This window comes from Aedes albopictus, chromosome 1, assembly GCF_035046485.1.
Source record: "Aedes albopictus strain Foshan chromosome 1, AalbF5, whole genome shotgun sequence".
NCBI classification, from domain to species: domain Eukaryota; kingdom Metazoa; phylum Arthropoda; class Insecta; order Diptera; family Culicidae; genus Aedes; species Aedes albopictus.
In genome coordinates this window covers 98,928-116,997 of record NC_085136.1, presented here as the reverse complement: position 1 = coordinate 116,997, position 18,070 = coordinate 98,928, and the positions used below count along the sequence as shown (strand labels likewise).

Sequence of the window (18,070 nt, the reverse complement as noted above, 5' to 3'; positions counted from 1 at the left end):
TCCCAAGGCAAATCCGGCACAGGAAATGGTCGCGGACAGTTTTTCAGCGGTTGTCTGGATTCATCTTTTTGAAAACTCCACACTCCTTCACTCGATGTTTCTCCACAGACCAGACAGGTGATCAACAGGGAGATCGACGGTTCTGACTTCGTTGACTCCCTCTTTGGCTTCACAGACGTCACTGCACCGAATGGTGTGTCGTAGACGTTGGCGAAACCTTTCTGCTTTTCTTCCCTTTTTGATTTCGCTTCTTGACGCGAACGGCTTCTTCGCAAAGCTCAAAAGACGGATCAAACCATCGATGGACGGTAAAAAAATACGTAACGGGTTTTCGGGCGAGCTGTGTAGTTCGTTTCAATCTCGCCGGGAACTACGACAAGGTGATGGGCTCTCATGTCTGCTCTTCAATATTGCCCTGGAAGGTGTAATGTGACGAGCCGGGCTTAACAGCCGGGGTTACGATTTTCATGAAATCTGTCCAATTTGTCTGTTTCGCGGATAAAGTGGATATAATTGCAAGAACATTTGGAACGGTGGCAGAACTGTAGACCCGCCTGAAACATGAAGCAACAAAGGTTGGACAGATGGTGAACGCGTCAAAAACGAAGTACATTCTAGCAGGTGCAAGCCTAGGCTTCAGAATTAAGCTAAGTTTCCTGTTACCAAGTAGAGCGCTCAAGTAAAATTTCACCTTTTTCCATAAGTAATTTTTGAATCCGGTGATCCGGAACCAATAATTAACCTTATTTTAAAACAGCTCACGAGAGGAACTACAGCAGGCCTACTCTTTAAATCAGTGGCGTCGCGTAACCTCACTTTTTACCTGTGCACCAAGTATAAATTCTTGAATTTTTTGAACAAATTTGCTTGTAATAATTAGAAAATGACGAGAATAACTGCTTTCACTCATTTGTATTTCGATTTCGATCATAAATCCCCTGCAATTGCAAGTTTTAGGGTCGGTGCACAGGTAAAAAGTGAGGTTACGCGACGCCACTGCTTTAAATTAATACACTTTTTGTATAACAACTTTCGGGGGGAGATTTCTGGAGATAAAGATAACACTTGTTGATCGGTTGATGTACAAAGTTGAAGAGAGCCAAACGGCTCTGTTTATTGATATTTATATGATTGACAGCAGTGTTGCGCGCGATCCAGCGCATACGCTTACGCGGCCGTTTGCTCGCGTTAATGATTATTGATGATGACTGAATACACGCTAAGGTGTATTCAGTCAAGATGTTTCATAGTACACATTAGTAATTTTGACATTTGTTTAACTGACAGCATTTTAACGAAACGATGCTGTAAAAAGGATGTGAAGAAAAGGGCAAGGGGTTGTTTACGATTTGGACTTAGAGAAATTTCGTTCGTTTCCTCAGGAAATGTTATTGAAATTTAAATGTACTTTTTCGCGCGCGTGTAGGGAAAATGATTTAATTTAAAACTTTCGGGTGGGCTTCTGGTGAAAATCCAGATAGTGAGATTCCAACGGAGTTGTGAAGCTTTCCAGGTATTGCAGAGAGAACTAAGGTTAGATACTAATTAAAAATTCTGTAATTTAGGCGTTCGGACTACGATGGAAGGAATTCTGCTGGGGCTCTGGCGGTTACTTTATGGAGTTGTTGAAGAAATACTGGGACTAAGCTTCACGGGAAATTTTATGAAGATTCACGAAGGATTCTTTGTGATGAATCTTCTGGCATTCCATAAGAAGGTTTTTCTCTGAAATTTCGCAGAGAAAATCCTTCCTCCAGCAACTTCTTCCGGGATTCCTCCAGAACCTACTTCTAGATCTCCTCTAGGAGTGAATTTTTGGGTTCCTTCTATAGTTTCTTCTGGTATTACTCCAGGATTTTTGTATTACTCCGGAATTTCTGGAGATTTGTTCCAGAAGATGCTCTGATGATTGCTCCATAAATTCCTTCGGGGATTCCTCCGGGCAATTCCCCCAGGAATCCCTCCAGGAAAGCCTTGCAGGAATTCTGAAAGAATTGCACGGGAATTTCAGAGGAACTCCCGGAAAATTCCTGGTGGAATTGTTGGTGAACTTCTGGTGGAACTCCCGAGGTAATTTTAGATGAGTTCGTGGGAAACTCCTGGAGGAATTTCTTGGAAACTCATTGGGGAATTCCAAGGGAATTTTTGCAGGATATCCTGGGAGAACTCCTACAAGAATTCATGGGGAACTTCTGGATATATTCCCGGCAAACACCTGAAGGAATTAACGGGGAACTTCTGGAGGCATTCCCGGGGAACTCCCGGAAGTTTTATTGGGGGTTTCCTGGAAGTGGAACCTGATAATTTCTGGATGATTTCCCGGGGGAATCCCTGGAGGAATTTTCGGAACACTCCTGGAGGAATTTCCGGGGAACTCCCACGAAAATATCCGGGAAAATCCGGAAGAATTCCTGATAATCTCCTGGAGGAAGAACTGGAGGAGAACTTCTAGATGAATTTCCGTGAACTCCTGGGGGACATTCTAGAGGAAATATCGAGAAACTCCTGAGAGAACTCTTTTAGGAATTTTCGAGAACTAGAAAACCTCAGATTTCTTTTGATAGAGTAAAACAGAGCAAGAGCAATGCTGCAGATTCTCACATAATTCCTTTCTTCCAGGAAACAAACATATTCACCGAGCTGGAGTTGTTCTGAAATTAACCGCAGGATATCCGCGCTCATTGTGTTTTGCCGTAGCGCATACGCGCCAACTTGTGACGTAGTTGGGGGCAAGGCCTTTTAAAACCAATCGAATGCGGAAAACATCGATGCAATTCATCTTATTCAGGCATATCCACGTGAAAACTAGTGCATTGGACTGAAAAAAGTTGAATTTTGTCTAATTTTGGAGAGCTTCGCCCCACCAACTACGTCACAAGTTGGCGCCTATGCCACAGCGGCATACTTGCGGAATTTTTAGTACGTACCGCAGTGCTTCCGCATTCCGTTGCCGAACCCATTGCGTTTTCCGCTTCAAACTGATTAAAGTGTCTCGAGTATACCAAAGTGGCGAATCCTTGTCGTTTTGACAGGTCTCTTGCTCGATTGGAACTATGGGGATGACACTAATGTCGAATTCGTTTTTGAACCTGGGTTGGAACTGGATTGGCGGAAAATGTGTAAACAAACAAACGTCAAACAAACTCAAACAAACTTTAGTACAAGCGAAACCGAAGTCGGGTTGGGGTTGAAACTGTGATCTCATCCAGTTCCAACCCAGGTTGGAACTGAATAAAAAACGAATTCGACATAAATCAACTGTTCCAATTTTGACGTTTCTCCTCTTTGTTTTATCCAGGCTCGTTGAAACTGATGTTTCTTGAGTTCTTTCCTTGTCATTTTTTTTTATTTATTCAAACAAATAAATAAATAAAATATTTGACGCTGTGTACTACATGCCTAAGGCCCCTGTGTACTAACAGCTTAATGCATCCTGATGTCTTTGGTGCGAAAGAAGAAACAAAAACGAAAGAGAAATGCCACTTTAACTCACGGAATAATACAGCGACATATTATTCCGTACGGAAAACACAGCATGGCTGACAGCATCGCATGACAGTGCCATCTGTTGGCAAATCTTTCTGGCTGCAAATTACTTATCAACTGCGATCGCTTAAGTAATTTTGATTGCAAAAGTTTTACGTGGCCATTACTTGTCCTATCTTTTTACACAGTACTTATCAGGTGGAAACTAGCCATTACGGTAGACGAATACAATTGCGAAATGGTGGAGGACTTCGTCTACCTCAGGTCCTTATTAACGACAGACAGCAACGTTAGTCTTGAAATACGAAGACACCATCAGTCAGGCTCCACAAGAATATGCGGTCGAAGAAGATCCACCCTCGCACCAAATCTCGCGTTTTTTGTCACACGGGCGTATCTACAATGATCGATTTCTCTTCATCGATTTTCTCTTCGGATTATTCTGGGAACTATGAACAGTTTTTGGATTATTTCTTCGTGTGGTCAGGTGCACACTGGGACAGAACGCTGTTATGGACAGACAATCTCATCATAACTGCGTTCTGCCCAGTGTGCGGTGGAGGAAAACTAGGACTAGCATCCTAAATAACAACTAGAATTGCAAATAATTCACGGATCAAGTTATTACCGAAAGAGAACATCAATGAAGAGAAACCGACCATTGCAGATACGCCCGTATGATACTAAGCGCGAGAAATGTACCATGTACAGAACTCTGATATGACCGATGGTTCTCTATGAACTATGCTCGAGAAGTACATAAATACAGGCACTCGAAGATTGTGCAGGAAAACTGTGTGTGACGGCAAAGGATGAACCACGTGCTCGCTGCACTCTACGGTGAACCTAGCATCCAGACGGTGACCAAAGCCAGAAGCATACGGTGCTCGGCAGGCCATTTTGCAATAACGCCCAACTATTCTGCAAAGCAGGTGATCCGCTTGGCACAAGAAGGCATGGATCGCAGAGAGCACCATGGGTTGACCAGGTGGAGCGTGATTTTGCGAGTATTGGCCGTGACCGAGGATGGAGAACGGCTGCCGTAAACCGAGTATTCGTTCATGTTAGAAGTTATCATGATCTACGGAGTAATCTACACGTTCTTCGCCGACGATACAGAATACCTGGTAATCGATAAAGACCCCGAAATCATTACTATGCATATTGAAGTAGCTGAGAACTTCCTAGAAGAATTCCAGAGAATATGGCATAGAACTGAATCCTGGCATTCTGTGCAGGCTCTACTTTAGGATTCATCCGAATTTTAGACAATCAAATTGAACAATATCCGGGGTGCTAATTGAATATGATATGCCTCTTCTGCTTTATAGTACACCACCGTACCGACATTTTCATTCGGCAGTGTATCACATGTGTCGCATGCGTTTGAAAACCCCGAACAAACAGCAACCTGCGAAACTGAATCCAAATGAAACACACAGAAAAAAGGAGGGACACTCTCACACACGGATATGTGACGATGATGATAAACCGATAAAGCGCAGCAAAAGGAAATAGAATCAGCTGTGGTGGGCCATCCACAGCAGGTACCTACCGAACCAAGATCGACCCACATCACACCCATCGCAGCATACATACATACGTACACGCCTGTAAATACTTTATGCTAATCATATCGATCGAGCCTCCTTTTCTTCCGATCTTCGTCTCGGCCTGTGTTTCTGTCGGGAAGAATGATGAGAGATGAAGAGATGGTAAGGATTCGCTTGCCCCCGCGCTCGTTACAGTTTCAAATTAGTCATCGTCGATGGTTGACGGTAGTTTTTACAGTTTAGCACATTTCAGTGTCAGAACGTGGGAGAAATTTTATGATAAAAATGATTTCACCTGATGGTTGTAGTACTTGTAGTAGTAGTACTCAGAGTTCCATTAGTTATGAGGAAAAGTTTATTAATTTGTACGTAATGGATAGTACTTGATTTACAAACGTTTCAGCAGTACTGATGAAATTGCATCATGCTGTGGGGGGTTAAGAAAACGATACGCTACTGATTTGTAAGTAACGAAAACGTGTTCTCTTCTTTGCAGCCAACATACTTGCTTTGTGACATTACGGAAAACCTTCGAGATGGTCGACTCGCAGGACACGAATCAGACCTATGGGCACCAGGATTCGCATGCAGTGTAAGTGGCTGCCAGAAAATGATGCCACGGTTCCAAATATAGATCTCTAATAAAATGTGATGTGTTTTCTTCTTTCAGTGACGAATGTGATGCTGCTCAACTGATCCAGATTCCGGTAAGTTTAGCTACTGAACCAGATTCAACCGGATCCGACTCTGTCTAATTGAATTGAATATTTTGCAGACAAATGAGTTGATGGACCTTGACAGCGATATACTGCTGGACTACCACGACGTGCTTAAGATTGAATCGATGGAAGGAGCCTTGCTGATGCAGGACCAGGAGTTGGACCAGAAGCTCACCGTCATTCAGCAAACGCCGGCGGTGATGGCTCTGCTGGAGCATTTGGACCGTACTCCCACGTTGGATGAACTGGAAAACCCGGCATACAACTTCAACGTGGAGCTCAGCGGCGAGACCAGCGGCAAGTCCAGCTGGATGTTCTCCGCGCGGTTGAACAAAGTCTTCGTCAAGATGGATCAGGCGTGTACGTTCAACATCTCGTACCAGACCTTGACCCACCAGGAGCTGTACTTGCGGGTGATGATGGTTTGCTCGGCACCGGAAGACATGCATCAGCCGGTGTACAGATGCGAAAACCATCGAGGAGGCGGTAACAACAATGCGAGTAAGTATTTCGTTTCCAGAGTACCTACTGTGACATTAATCAACCGTTGAATGCATATGAATTAACCCATATCCGCCCAGCGTCCTTTTTATAGGACAGATGCCCTGAACGCCCAGAGTTCTATAAATAAGACAGTCCTTTTGATGTGAATATCTCCAGAATAAGGCAACATTTTAGAATACTTTCTTCAGATAAGATGTTCTCCACATCCATGTCTTATTAAAACAATATTAAACAATATAGTTTGTGACTGGTTCTCTAGGTGACGTAAACGATGTTGCAAAAATTACATATTGTCACGATTCATGAGCTTAATTTCCATGCAAAAGAAATTTACTTCCCTGGAATCTTGACAATGGTTAATAGGGTATGTGTTCCATCATTAATCTCACGCTCCCATTTTCATCCTATTCGAAAACAAGCGATTACGGCACTGATTGATTCCGTTCTTTTTGTTGTCATGGGTGCTCACTTCTAACAAAAAATACAAAAATAAGAAACAAAACAAACAGCGCTTCAATCCTTTGTTTTTCGTAGGATGAAAATGGGAGCCACATGCTTAAGAAGGGAACCAATACCCTAATTTATAGTACATTTTTTCGGCAGGGTTGTTAATCGATACATACAAGTCAATGTATGTGTGATTGTATGTTTGTCTATTTGTATTAGACTGGGTCTACAAAGTCAATTTTTCGATTCCTTTTAGCGTCTAAAACAACTGTGCAAAATTTGGGAGCGATTGGTTGCTTCTCCGTATTCCGCATTGAGATTTAAATTTGTATGGAATTTAGTATGGGAAAACGTGCTTTTTTGCATTTTTCTCAGGGGTTCTCAAACTTTTCAAGCTACCGACCCACTTTTGATTGTTATGGAATTTGGCGACCCACCAGCTCATATTTTCATAACATACGCCATTTTAGAAAAAAAAAATGAGCTAACTTTTTTTAATAAATACATTTTATCGCTATCATACTGCCGTGAATCGCAAGTCAGTCCCATATGTAAAAAGTAGGCATTGAGAAAATGGCCTCTGAAGTTTTCAAATTCGATTTCCATGCGAAACTCTACAAAATCGCCAAGAATTGAAAACTTTTGCGATCATCATGAAACTTTCACATATTGTTTCAAACGTGAATACGTAACAGTGAAAAATATAAAACTGGCTAAAATAGTGTTAGGTTTTGTACCGGAGGGCGCACAAGTTCGTAATGGGACTGACTTGCGATTACATTTCGTTATGGGACAATCTGACTTGGTGTTGTTTTTCAACTTTACTGAACAAACTATATATTTTTTTGTACGCAGCTGAAAGATCATCCGAAGAAAACTCGAAAACGGTCATTAACTCGTTTTTGACCAAAATGCAGATGGGACTGACTTGCGATTCACGGCAGCATAGTTTTTAAAAAACTAACGTTACATAGATTTCAATAAACTTGACCAGTCTGGCTCCATGTAACACTACATAACACCATGGTGCACAGAACTTATGTATTCTAAGCGAGGTTCTAAGTATCAAAAATATTAGAAACAAAGAAAAATAAAATTTATACAAAGTTGTTATCCCTCTAATACCCAACCCCGCCTTTAGACGGGGTATAGTTTGAGAATTTTTGAAATTTTTGTTTCGTGGACAATCAATTTTTTTTATATTTTTGGCTGATATTTAGGACTGTCAAAATGTTTTCTGTCGGCTTTTAAAGCGTATTTACATTTTTTTAAAATCATTAAAAATTGATGTTTTAGTCACCTTTCAGAAGTCATTGTTTATTTTGTATTGAATCGTTACAATTACAATTTTAAATCTTTCTCATATCATTCTATCATAGTAAAATAGTTTAAGGACATTATATGACGAAGCCATACCTCAAATTTTCAAGAGCACGAGCTGAATGAACCAAACGACGGATTGCGCTGAAAAGTTGATCGATTGGTCACACCCCGGTGGTGACCAATCGATCAACTTTTCAGCGCAATCCGTCGTTTGGTTCATTCAGCTCGTGCTCTTGAAAATTTGGGGTGTGGCTTCGTCATATATTCACCTTAAGGGAGACGAATACACTCTGAAATTATTTTCCTTAAAATTACACGGAAAATAAAATTTTCAATGAAAAAAAAATTAAAATATTAATATTTCAACAATAGTCATAAAATCTTAAAATGTTTTCGTCTCAAAAAATCCGCATCCCGAAAAAGCTTCCAGGAAAAATATAAAAGTGGGAGGACGTTCAAAAATAAAAACTAGAAAAATCAAAAACCGAAATTTACAAAATCGAGAATTAAAAAGAATCATCTTCCAAAACATGCTTAAATCGATTTTAAAAGATATTTAGATCAAAATTAAAAATTTGGGTATTACAGGGTTATAGTGGCAATGTTATGCTTCTGTAGAACTTTAAAAATTTATTTTAAAATTAAAGAAATTTTGTTTCGTGTTTTCTCGTGATTTTTTTTTTAATCCATCAAACAGTTCGGGCTGAGAATATCATTCTGTATTGACGATGACAGGTAAACATCAAGCAGAATTTTTTAAATTAGTGCTGCTGGATGTTCAAATGAGTCCTCTTGAAATGTTTATTCAGATCCTTCTTAAACATTTATTTAACTTCTATTTTATTGAAATCACTTTTCAGCTGTTTTGGTTTCTGTGAAATTCCGGAATATCTAAATTTAGGAGAATTTGACCGAACCTAAGATTTACTGAAGTACGGTAAAAATGAATCGATAACTCGGTGAACGTTCACTAGTTTGCTTTGGTAATTTGTTGGCTGATTTTTGATACATCAAAATATCTTTGAACTTCTAACTGCCCAACTTGGCGCGTAGCCGGGGCTCGTGGCGTAGTTGGTCACACGTTCGCTTCATATGCGGATGGTCATGGGTTTGATTCCCAGCCCCGGCACTTGCAATTTTTCATCAGTTTCTCTTCTCCCCAAGATTGGCTGACATTGACCCTCTTCTGGGCCCATGGCTCAAACGAACCCGGTGTGGCATACCAGTTTAGCACCCTATGCGCAGAGATGCGAATCGTCAGCATTCGCGCATCATCGAACCCCGCGATAACAATATTCGCGCTCCATCAGACATCGCGACTTCGCGACGTCGCGACGCGCACGTCATCGGTCGTCAGCGACACGAAGACTCGAGCCGGTCGGTGAGGAGAGACCGCGCCGCCGACGATCGGGCCTTTTCGCATCGCAGCAACCGGGGAGCAAGCACGTGTCATCCAAAACAGGCTTGAGGCAATTTTGCGGCAATCGGCCGAATCTGTAGTGCGGAAATTTACACCCGGATACCTGGACATCGGCGAAATGCAACTCATAATGGACCCCCAATCGAACTGGAAAAGGAACAACAAGCACCTATTGACATCCTCAAGCTCATCATTCTACCGAGAAAAGAGTAGAAAAGTGAAAGCAGCACGAAGGCAACCAATTCGATATAGTAAAATAGAATACTTCTAGACGCTGCACAAAGTGTAAGTGCAGCTTTCAATTGTAATCGCTCACGTAGTGCCCTAGTGGACAATAGAGCTGTAAAATAGGTTAAGTGATCAAGAATTAAAAAAAAACTTGGCGTGTAAATCTGACTGAGTAACTGAAAATACAAACTTCAATCAACAACGTAAACTCTTTTTTAGAAGACTAGGAAAAACTAAAATTTTACCAAAATTGTGAGCCTTCAGCCTGTAAACTCATAGTTTTCGAATCGATTTCCAGATTAAGACTTATTATACAAAATGAATTAATTGGGACATTTATTATAATATCGCCGTCGCGATCCATAGTTTGAGAAACGCTGATCTAACTAATGAAGTTGAAGTATAGTCTAGGATATGCCGAAAAACTTTGCCGAAGACCGCAAAGTGGTGCGACGCTTGTAAAAAAGTTATAACGTAAAGGGGCTTAACATTTAACATGTAAAGGAATATCAATAATAAAATTTCAATTTTTTGCCTAAGTTACCAAGCGAATAACTTTTTTCACAAGCATCGGATCACTTTGCGGTCTTCGGCAAATTTTGTTGGCGTATCCTAGGCTATACTTTAACGTCATTGATTACATGGAATTAGACAAAATAATTCAACTTATGAGTAAAATGGAAAAAAGTACGTTTTCCCATACTAACTTCCATATAAATTTCAATCGCTATGCGGAATACGGGGACGCAACCAATCGCTTCCAAATTTTGCACAGTTGTTTTGGACATATATTAGTGAAAAAGCTTTGTTCCGGGTTGATGCGATCTAATTTAAATTTTCTCCATACAACGTTGACCCACTCTAATGTTTTGTGTATTTGTTTACAAAAAAAATTTCTCCGACAACAACCGCAAATGCAAGTTTTATTGAAATGGTATATAATAAGTGATAAAACCAATTCATGTCTACTTGCAAGTCTTTAATTGAAGATGTTTATAGCAGAAGTTATATGATAGTTTTATGGAACACCAAAGGTTCAAAGTAAAAAACTACTACATAAATCTAATTTAGAACAACATGCTTTTTGACATGCTCGTATAAAACCAGGATAAAACATGAATAAACCTTCAAGGCATTCTGATTGTTACTTGGGATACTCAAAATAACTGGGACAGGTAAAAAATCACTTTTCAAAAAATGTTCAACTCGCTGTAACTTTTCGAAAAGGGCATCAAATATTCTCTAATTTTTACTGTAAGTTCATCAACTAGTTGTGTATCAGTGGTTCAAATTTGGAAAAGATCGGGCCCTTCTAAACAAAGTTACCGTAAGGTGCCCTAATTTCGCTCATTAATGATATTTAGAGATCATAATCATAGAATTAATGGTTGAATTATCCAAATTTCACTTTATATAGTATAGCTGAAATGAAATTTGGACAATTCAACAATTAGTTTTACAGTGACCCCACAATTTATGAATCGGCAAAAATGGATCACTCCATTTGATCAACATGGTGATTCATAAATAGTGTACAAAATTAAGGTGATTCATCGGTGTGGGGTCACTGTATGATTATGATCTCTAAATGTTATTAGTGAGCGAAATTTGGACCCGTGCGAAATTAGGACTCCCCACGGTATGTTTTTTTAAGTAAATTTATCTATTTTTCATATGCATCCCATTACTTTTTCAATTTAATGCCGGCTACTTGGTTGCTTTCCTTTGAAACATCAATATATTCAAGTCAATTAGAGATAATTTAAATGAACTATAATTGCTATCTCAAATTTTGGAACGATGATGAAGTTTTGGATAAATTGGTATTTTATTAGAAAAATAATCTAATCGTTATAATTTTCTTTCGTGTAAAGAATTTTAAGTTTAGTCAAAAGTTTTAAAAACCTCATTATATGTCAAAATTTCATTGCATTCGGTTCATTGAATCCGGAGATATAACAGATCAAAGTTGGCTATCGGATAATTATACATATTTCTAGAACCTTTATAACTTCATGTAGAATAGCCCGATCTTTTCCAAATTTTGACCAATGATACACAATTAGTTGATGAACTTACAGTGAAAATTTGAGAATATTCAATGCGCTTTTCGAAAAATTACAGCTAGTTGAAATTTTTTTGAAAAGTGAAAATTTTACCTGTCCTAGTTATTTTGAGTATCCCCTGTATGTATGTATGCTCCGGCATAACTCTGAAATGCGTCAAGCTATTTCAATCAAATTTGACATACACATTCCTTAGGATGTGGAGCTGGTTGTAGGGCTATTGGAATTCAAGATGGCGGCTTAGGTTCCAAGATGGCGTCCACAACTCCAGAATGTATGCCATTTATCGGCAATGTTGCTTCGGGTACTATGCAATATGGGTATTAGCGTGGGTCATCGGAACCGTTTTCTCAGATCAAAGCTTTTTTGGTTCCATTTCGGGTCCTGAGTATCTGTGCCAAATTTGAGCACGAATGGTTGCGTCTACTCTTTGCGCATTGCAATTGAAATTTGTATGGGATTTTGTATGGGAAAACATACTTTTTTGCATTTTTGCCATAAATTGAAAAAGTTTGTCTGGATGTTCTGGAAAACTTTGTCGAAGACCGCAAAGCGATCCAATGCTTGTAGAAAAAGTTATATTCAACAATCCGCATGCATGTGTTTAAGTTTTAACATGTAAAGGGATAACAATAGCAACAAAATCATCATGTTTCGGCAAGCAATGCCAACGCTATAACTTTTTTCATGAACATCAGATCACTTCGTGGTCTTCGAAAAAGTGTTTCAGGACACCCTAGGCTATGTTTTCACATTATTGGTTATATGGTTTTAGAAAAGTTCGAGCTTCTCATGAGCAAAATGCAAAAAGTATGTTTTCCCATGTAAAATCCCATACAAATTTCAAACGCGATGCGCAAAACGTAGACATAACCGATCGTACCCCAATTTTGCACAGTTATTTGGGTCCCCAAATGGAACCGAAAAAGTTTTGATCTGATGGGATGCCATCAAATTTTCCATTTTTCCATATAACGGTTGACCCACTCTAATGGGTATCTATCGATCGGGCTTCATGAGTAGAACTTAAAAATGAATATCCGACGCCATTTTGAAATCCAAGATGTCGGACCATATCCAAGATGGCGGCCACGGAATGGTAGTTTGAGCAATAATACCATGCAATATGGGTATTATTGCTCAAATTATCGATCGGGCTTGATGAGTAAAAGGGTAGACGGTGAGGTAGAGGGTCAGGGTAGATGATAGGGTAAACGGTGGAGTAGACGGTTGGGTAGAGGGTTTGGCTGAAGGATAGGGTAGAAGGCGTGGTTGTAGAAGGTTAGGGTAGAGGGTAGGATGGTGAGTAGGGTTGAGGGTGAGGGAAGGGTTAGGGTAGAGAGTAGAGTAGAGGGTACGGTTAGGCACAGTATGGAAAAAAATGTGAAGGGTTAGAGTTGAGGGTACGGTAGAAGGTAGGGTAAAGGATAAGCAAGTGGTTATGGTAGAGGGTAGGACAGATGGTAGGGTTGAGAGTTATGATAGAGCGAAGGATAGGGAGTTGGGATAGAGAGCAGAGAAGACAGTAAGATAGAGGGTAGAGAGTAGGGACAAAAAGTGAGATGAGATTAGATTTTCTCGAGATATCTTCAGGAATTCTTTCCGAGATTTCTTCAGACATTCCTCTCGAGAATCTTTCCAGGATTCCTTCAGACATTGCTTCCGAAATAGCTGTAGGGATTGCTCTTCTTTTAGTATTTCTTTTCTGCATTCCCTCAGCGATTCGTGCTGGCATTTCTTTAAAGATTTCTTCCAGGATTCCTGCTGTGATTCCTTAAGGGATTCCTCCCGAAAAAAAATGAGAAAATATAGATTTTTGCAGAGATTTTTTTTAAGCAATCCTAGATGTTTTAGGTACTTATTCGTGCCGGAATTTCTGATGATTCTTTCAAGAATTCTTTTTTTTTTCAGGAATTTATTCAATATTTTCTTCCGAGACGTCTTCTGTGGTTCTTGCAGGAATTTGCGCTCAGTTTCCAGCCAGGATTCCTGTCATGATCCCTCTATAGAGTTCGTCAGATATTCTTTACGGGATTCCGTCACGAATAACTTCAGGGATTTCCGCCGGGATTGTTTTAGAAAATCCTGAAAGGATTCTTTCAGAAATTTTAGCCAGCATTCCTTCGTAGGATTCTCACATTCATCCTAGTATATTTTCAAAGAATTCTGTCAAAATATATTCAAAGAATCATAGTGGATTTTTTTCAGGTATACGTGCCTGAATCCTTGCTGGCTTCTCGGGTGTTTTTCATGCATTTCTCTCAGGATTTATATAGTAATTCCTCCCGGGATTTCTTCTGTGATTATTTCAGGCATTCCTACCAAGCTTTCAGCTAAGATTCCTCTCCAGGATTCTATCAGATATGCCTCCCAGAATTCCTTCATGAAATCCTATCGGGATTCCTTCAGGGATTTCTATTGGGATTGCTTTAATGTTCTAGTTGGCGTTCCTTCATGGATTACTGCTAGAGTTCCTTCAAGGATCCCTTCCGGGATTTCGTAGAGGATTCCTTTAGGGATTCCAAATTGTATTTTTTGTTTTTAATTATTCCTGGGATACTTGAGCATCTTGCTTTTTTAGGTATTCGTGCCAGGATTCCTACCGGGTTCCCCCAAAGATTCTTCCCTTTTTTTTAAATTCCTCCCGGGATTTCTTCAATTATTCTTTCAGGAAGTTTTTCCGAACCGGGATTCCTTCAGTGCTTCCTTGAAGGATCCTATCAGGGATTCTGTACGGAATTTCTTCTGCGACTTATAAAACCCAAATATTGTTCACGGATAAAAATCATGGAGTAGTACAAGCATAGGTGGAGAAGCCGTGTAGAGTATATCCGGTTGAAATTTTATATACCAAAACATGGAACTTTTCTTAAAATTTTACGTATGGTAAGTACGTAAAGAAAGTTTGTGTACTTTATCAGAAATCATTATTTGTGTGAAATCTAACTTCTACAGTATTTGAACGTTTAATTCGGTTACGCATAAGAAGCACTCTTTATTTGATTTGTTTTTTAAATTAAAATTTGAGAAATATTAAACACTGCAGTTGAAACTACTTGAAATGTATATGATATTACAAGGGCCATGCATACTTTTAGGCGTTTATTGGGAGAGATTTCTGCCCCAATTTACATTATTTTTCTATTCTTTCTGAGTGGTTATCATCTCTCTCAATGGGGCACGTTCGGTGTAGTACTAGATTTGTAGTAATGAGCTGAATTTTAGTATGATGAGAAAGTCAATTCTCCGTTTCTGCAATGAAATGGTGCAAAAAGCGTTTGAGCAAAACTTTAGACAACTAACTATGTTGTTCATGTTGCAAGAATTGGAGAAAACAACAACACTGTTGCCCAAAGTTTTGCTCAAACAGCATCAAATTAGGCAAGGAATCGTAATACCCATACTTTTTGCACCATTTTATTGCAGAAACGGAGAACTGACCTTCTCACCATACTAAAATTCAGCTCATTACTACAAATCTAGTACTTCACCGATCTGTCCTATTGTTTAGAGCTGTATTGTATCTATACGATTTAGAATATAACAATAACGTAGAAGTTGTGCTGAAATAGAACTTGAGAAAATTATTAGATATTGAGGACCTACATTGAAGAATTTTTTTGGAACTACACAATAGACTTCAATTTTCTTCGTCAAATCATGTGTATTCTATTGGAACTTAACCTTTGATAACAAATTTATTTAATGATTTGAATTGTGAGACACCTTGGGCGTTAACGGGTTAATATTGTGCATCGTGCCATTGTCAGCTGTACAAAACTTCAACATATCGTTCCAATCCATACTTTTTTGCACTTCATCCACCACACTCCTCGTGCTGCCTCTGCTTGCTGCGTTGGCTTCATTTCTTTTTCGCTCACTTTGTACCAGTTTTCTCAGATTTCATGCCTTTTGTATAATAATTTACTAAAATTCCTCTTTCTCTCATCCGCAGAGGTCCCCGACGAGGTGAAAGCGCACGTCATGCGTTGCTTCAACCCGTCCGCTCGGTACGTCGGTACCGAGAACGGCGTTGCCTTCAAGGACCGTCTAGCGGTCCTCATTCCTCTCGGAATGACCGCCCAGGAACAGGTGGGCCTGAACGTGTCTCTCCAGTTCGTCTGCCAGAATTCGTGCCGGATTATCAACCGTCGGGCAACGGCCGTTATCTTCTCGCTAGAAGACGCCCAGGGCCAAATTCTAGGCAAAAAGTCACTGCACCTGAAGGTGTGCAGCTGCCCCAAGCGGGACAAGCTCAAGGAAGAGGAAGGCATGGCCCCGACCAAGCGTAAGAGCGATACCCAGCTGCAGGCGCCTCCGGGAAAGAAGGTCTCCAAGGTGACCTCCGTTAAGCGTCACCTGGACCAGCACCAGCGTCGCCACACGCCGTCCCCAACCAGTGGCAAGCTGGCCTTTATCAAGAAAGAAATGTCGTCCGATTCGTTGGACCGCTACCAGAAGGCCCGCTCCATCACCCCGTCCAACAGTCAGGAGATGGTGCAACTAAATGGCATTCCGGTTACCGTTATGTTGCCGTCGGTGGAAATGGCCCACAAGGTGGCCGAGTATGCCTTCCAAGTTGTGGCCGCCGAGCTGGTGAGCAGCGGCCCCAACGAACCAAACGAGGAATCTAGGAAGCTGGCCGCCTATCTGACAAGCATTCGCCGGGTGCAGAGTAAGTATGAACCGTTTATTATACCGTAGGTTAAGGCGAGATACTTGTGAATTTATTGTTTTCTTTTTTTTCTGGGTTAGGTCGGGTACGTAGGAAAAAGAAGTCTTCGGTGTAGTGTTTTACTTCCGGGATATGGAGTATGTTTGTTTCACAAATCATTTGCAATAAACATATCTTTGATTTGATGTGTTCAATAAGAGACTGATAGTTTTGTAGGGTATTAAAATGACCAATTTGGTAATACAAGAATAAGTTAAACATATGTATTTTCGATTGTATAGAATTCTCAAGACAAATTTTATAGGAGAGTAAGGTCAATAAAAAAAAATATTGGTCGCGGAAAAAGTGACAAGTGTGAGAAATAGTTGTGTTAATGGACTTAAGAGAAAGAAGACTTGGACGATGAGGGGCGAAACATAGGACTAGCAGCAACAAGGCAAACTATTTCATCGGTGACTGGTGGACGCGGGATGTCATCTGCCTCTTGTACGGTCGCTTTATGGCGGAAGTTGTCCATCATTGGCATTGGTCTTTATCCAATCCAATAAAATTCTGGGTCGTTCAGTGACAGTGCTGGTTCAGAGATAAACTATGATTGGTTATTGGGTAAACTTAGTCAGTAAAAATAAGCTGAAGACTGGCATTCCTCTAGGGCATTCCTTCCGGGAATCTTCCTACTGAGGAAAATTTCTACTGAGATACAAAATTCTTTCAGGAATCCTCAGGATCCAAGATACCTACTTCTCTCTGAAGATTTCTCCATGTGTTCTTTTTAAATTCGTCCAGAAGTTTCTTCTAGAATTCTTCCGGTATTTATCCAGGAGTTCCTTCTGAGACTTCTCATTCAAAGAACTAACCCTCTACTTCCCATGGTTGCTCTAGAGCACCATCGATTTTTGACGAATTCGGTACAAACAGAATTAGATGGATGTGATGCAATTAGTTTTAGAACATGATTGCAACCTCATAAGCTGCCGTGAATCGCATATCAGTCCCATCTTTGCTGGTTTTCCTATGCAAATAGACAAATATGCGATTCACGTCAGTAAGGCTAATCCAACTACTAATTACATGTTTCAATAATGGAACTATTGATAATTATTCAAAAACCTTTTGATTTACAACTATTTTTCATTGATTTCGAAAAATTTAGTCAATTTGCAATATCTTTTGTTCGAGAACTTTTTTGAAAACGCTTTTTTTGGCATAGAAATAGTCGTTCAAAGTTGTGGGAAGGAAAGGGTTAATATTACTGAGATTCCTCCTGGAATTTCTTCTGAGATTCCATCAGAACTGGATTACTGGATTCTTAAGAAATTCTATTCAAAACTCCCCCAGAATTCCAGGGTCCCATGAGTTCTTTATTAGATTTATCCATGTAATCTTTGCGGGCTTCCTCTAGAAGTGATTACTTTAGGTTTTACTTTTTGGAATTCCTCCAGGAATCCTTTTCTCACTTCCACTAAGTGTTTCTTATGTGATTCCTCAAGAAGTTGCTTCTAGGATTTTTCAAGATGTTTCTTTCGGGATTCCTCCAGAAGTTTTTTCTGGGATTTCACCAGGAGTTCTTCAAGGATATACTTCATAAATTCCTTCTAGAAATCTCTCAGGTATTCATTCCGAAATTTCTCCAAGAATTCCTTCTGGGA

The 18,070-nt window shown here is 40.0% G+C and overlaps 1 protein-coding gene across 3 annotated transcripts in view; it reads left to right on the top strand.

Moving 5' to 3' along the window:
* Positions 1-18,070, top strand: part of LOC109417254 (cellular tumor antigen p53) — a 49,957-nt gene that overhangs the window by 10,836 nt on the left and 21,051 nt on the right. Inside the window, exons 1-6 of one of the 3 annotated variants that reach the window (XM_062842706.1) lie at positions 5,257-5,404; positions 5,536-5,631; positions 5,710-5,746; positions 5,815-6,259; positions 15,702-16,421; positions 16,502-16,863. In XM_062842706.1, the coding sequence (XP_062698690.1) occupies positions 5,316-5,404; positions 5,536-5,631; positions 5,710-5,746; positions 5,815-6,259; positions 15,702-16,421; positions 16,502-16,536 (1,422 nt within the window). In that variant the 5' untranslated portion in view covers positions 5,257-5,315 and the 3' untranslated portion in view covers positions 16,537-16,863. Of the gene's footprint in view, positions 1-5,256; positions 5,405-5,535; positions 5,632-5,709; positions 5,747-5,814; positions 6,260-15,701; positions 16,422-16,501; positions 16,864-18,070 lie in introns of those variants that run through there. The other 2 variants (XM_062842698.1, XM_019691367.3) reach the window with 2 other exon arrangements.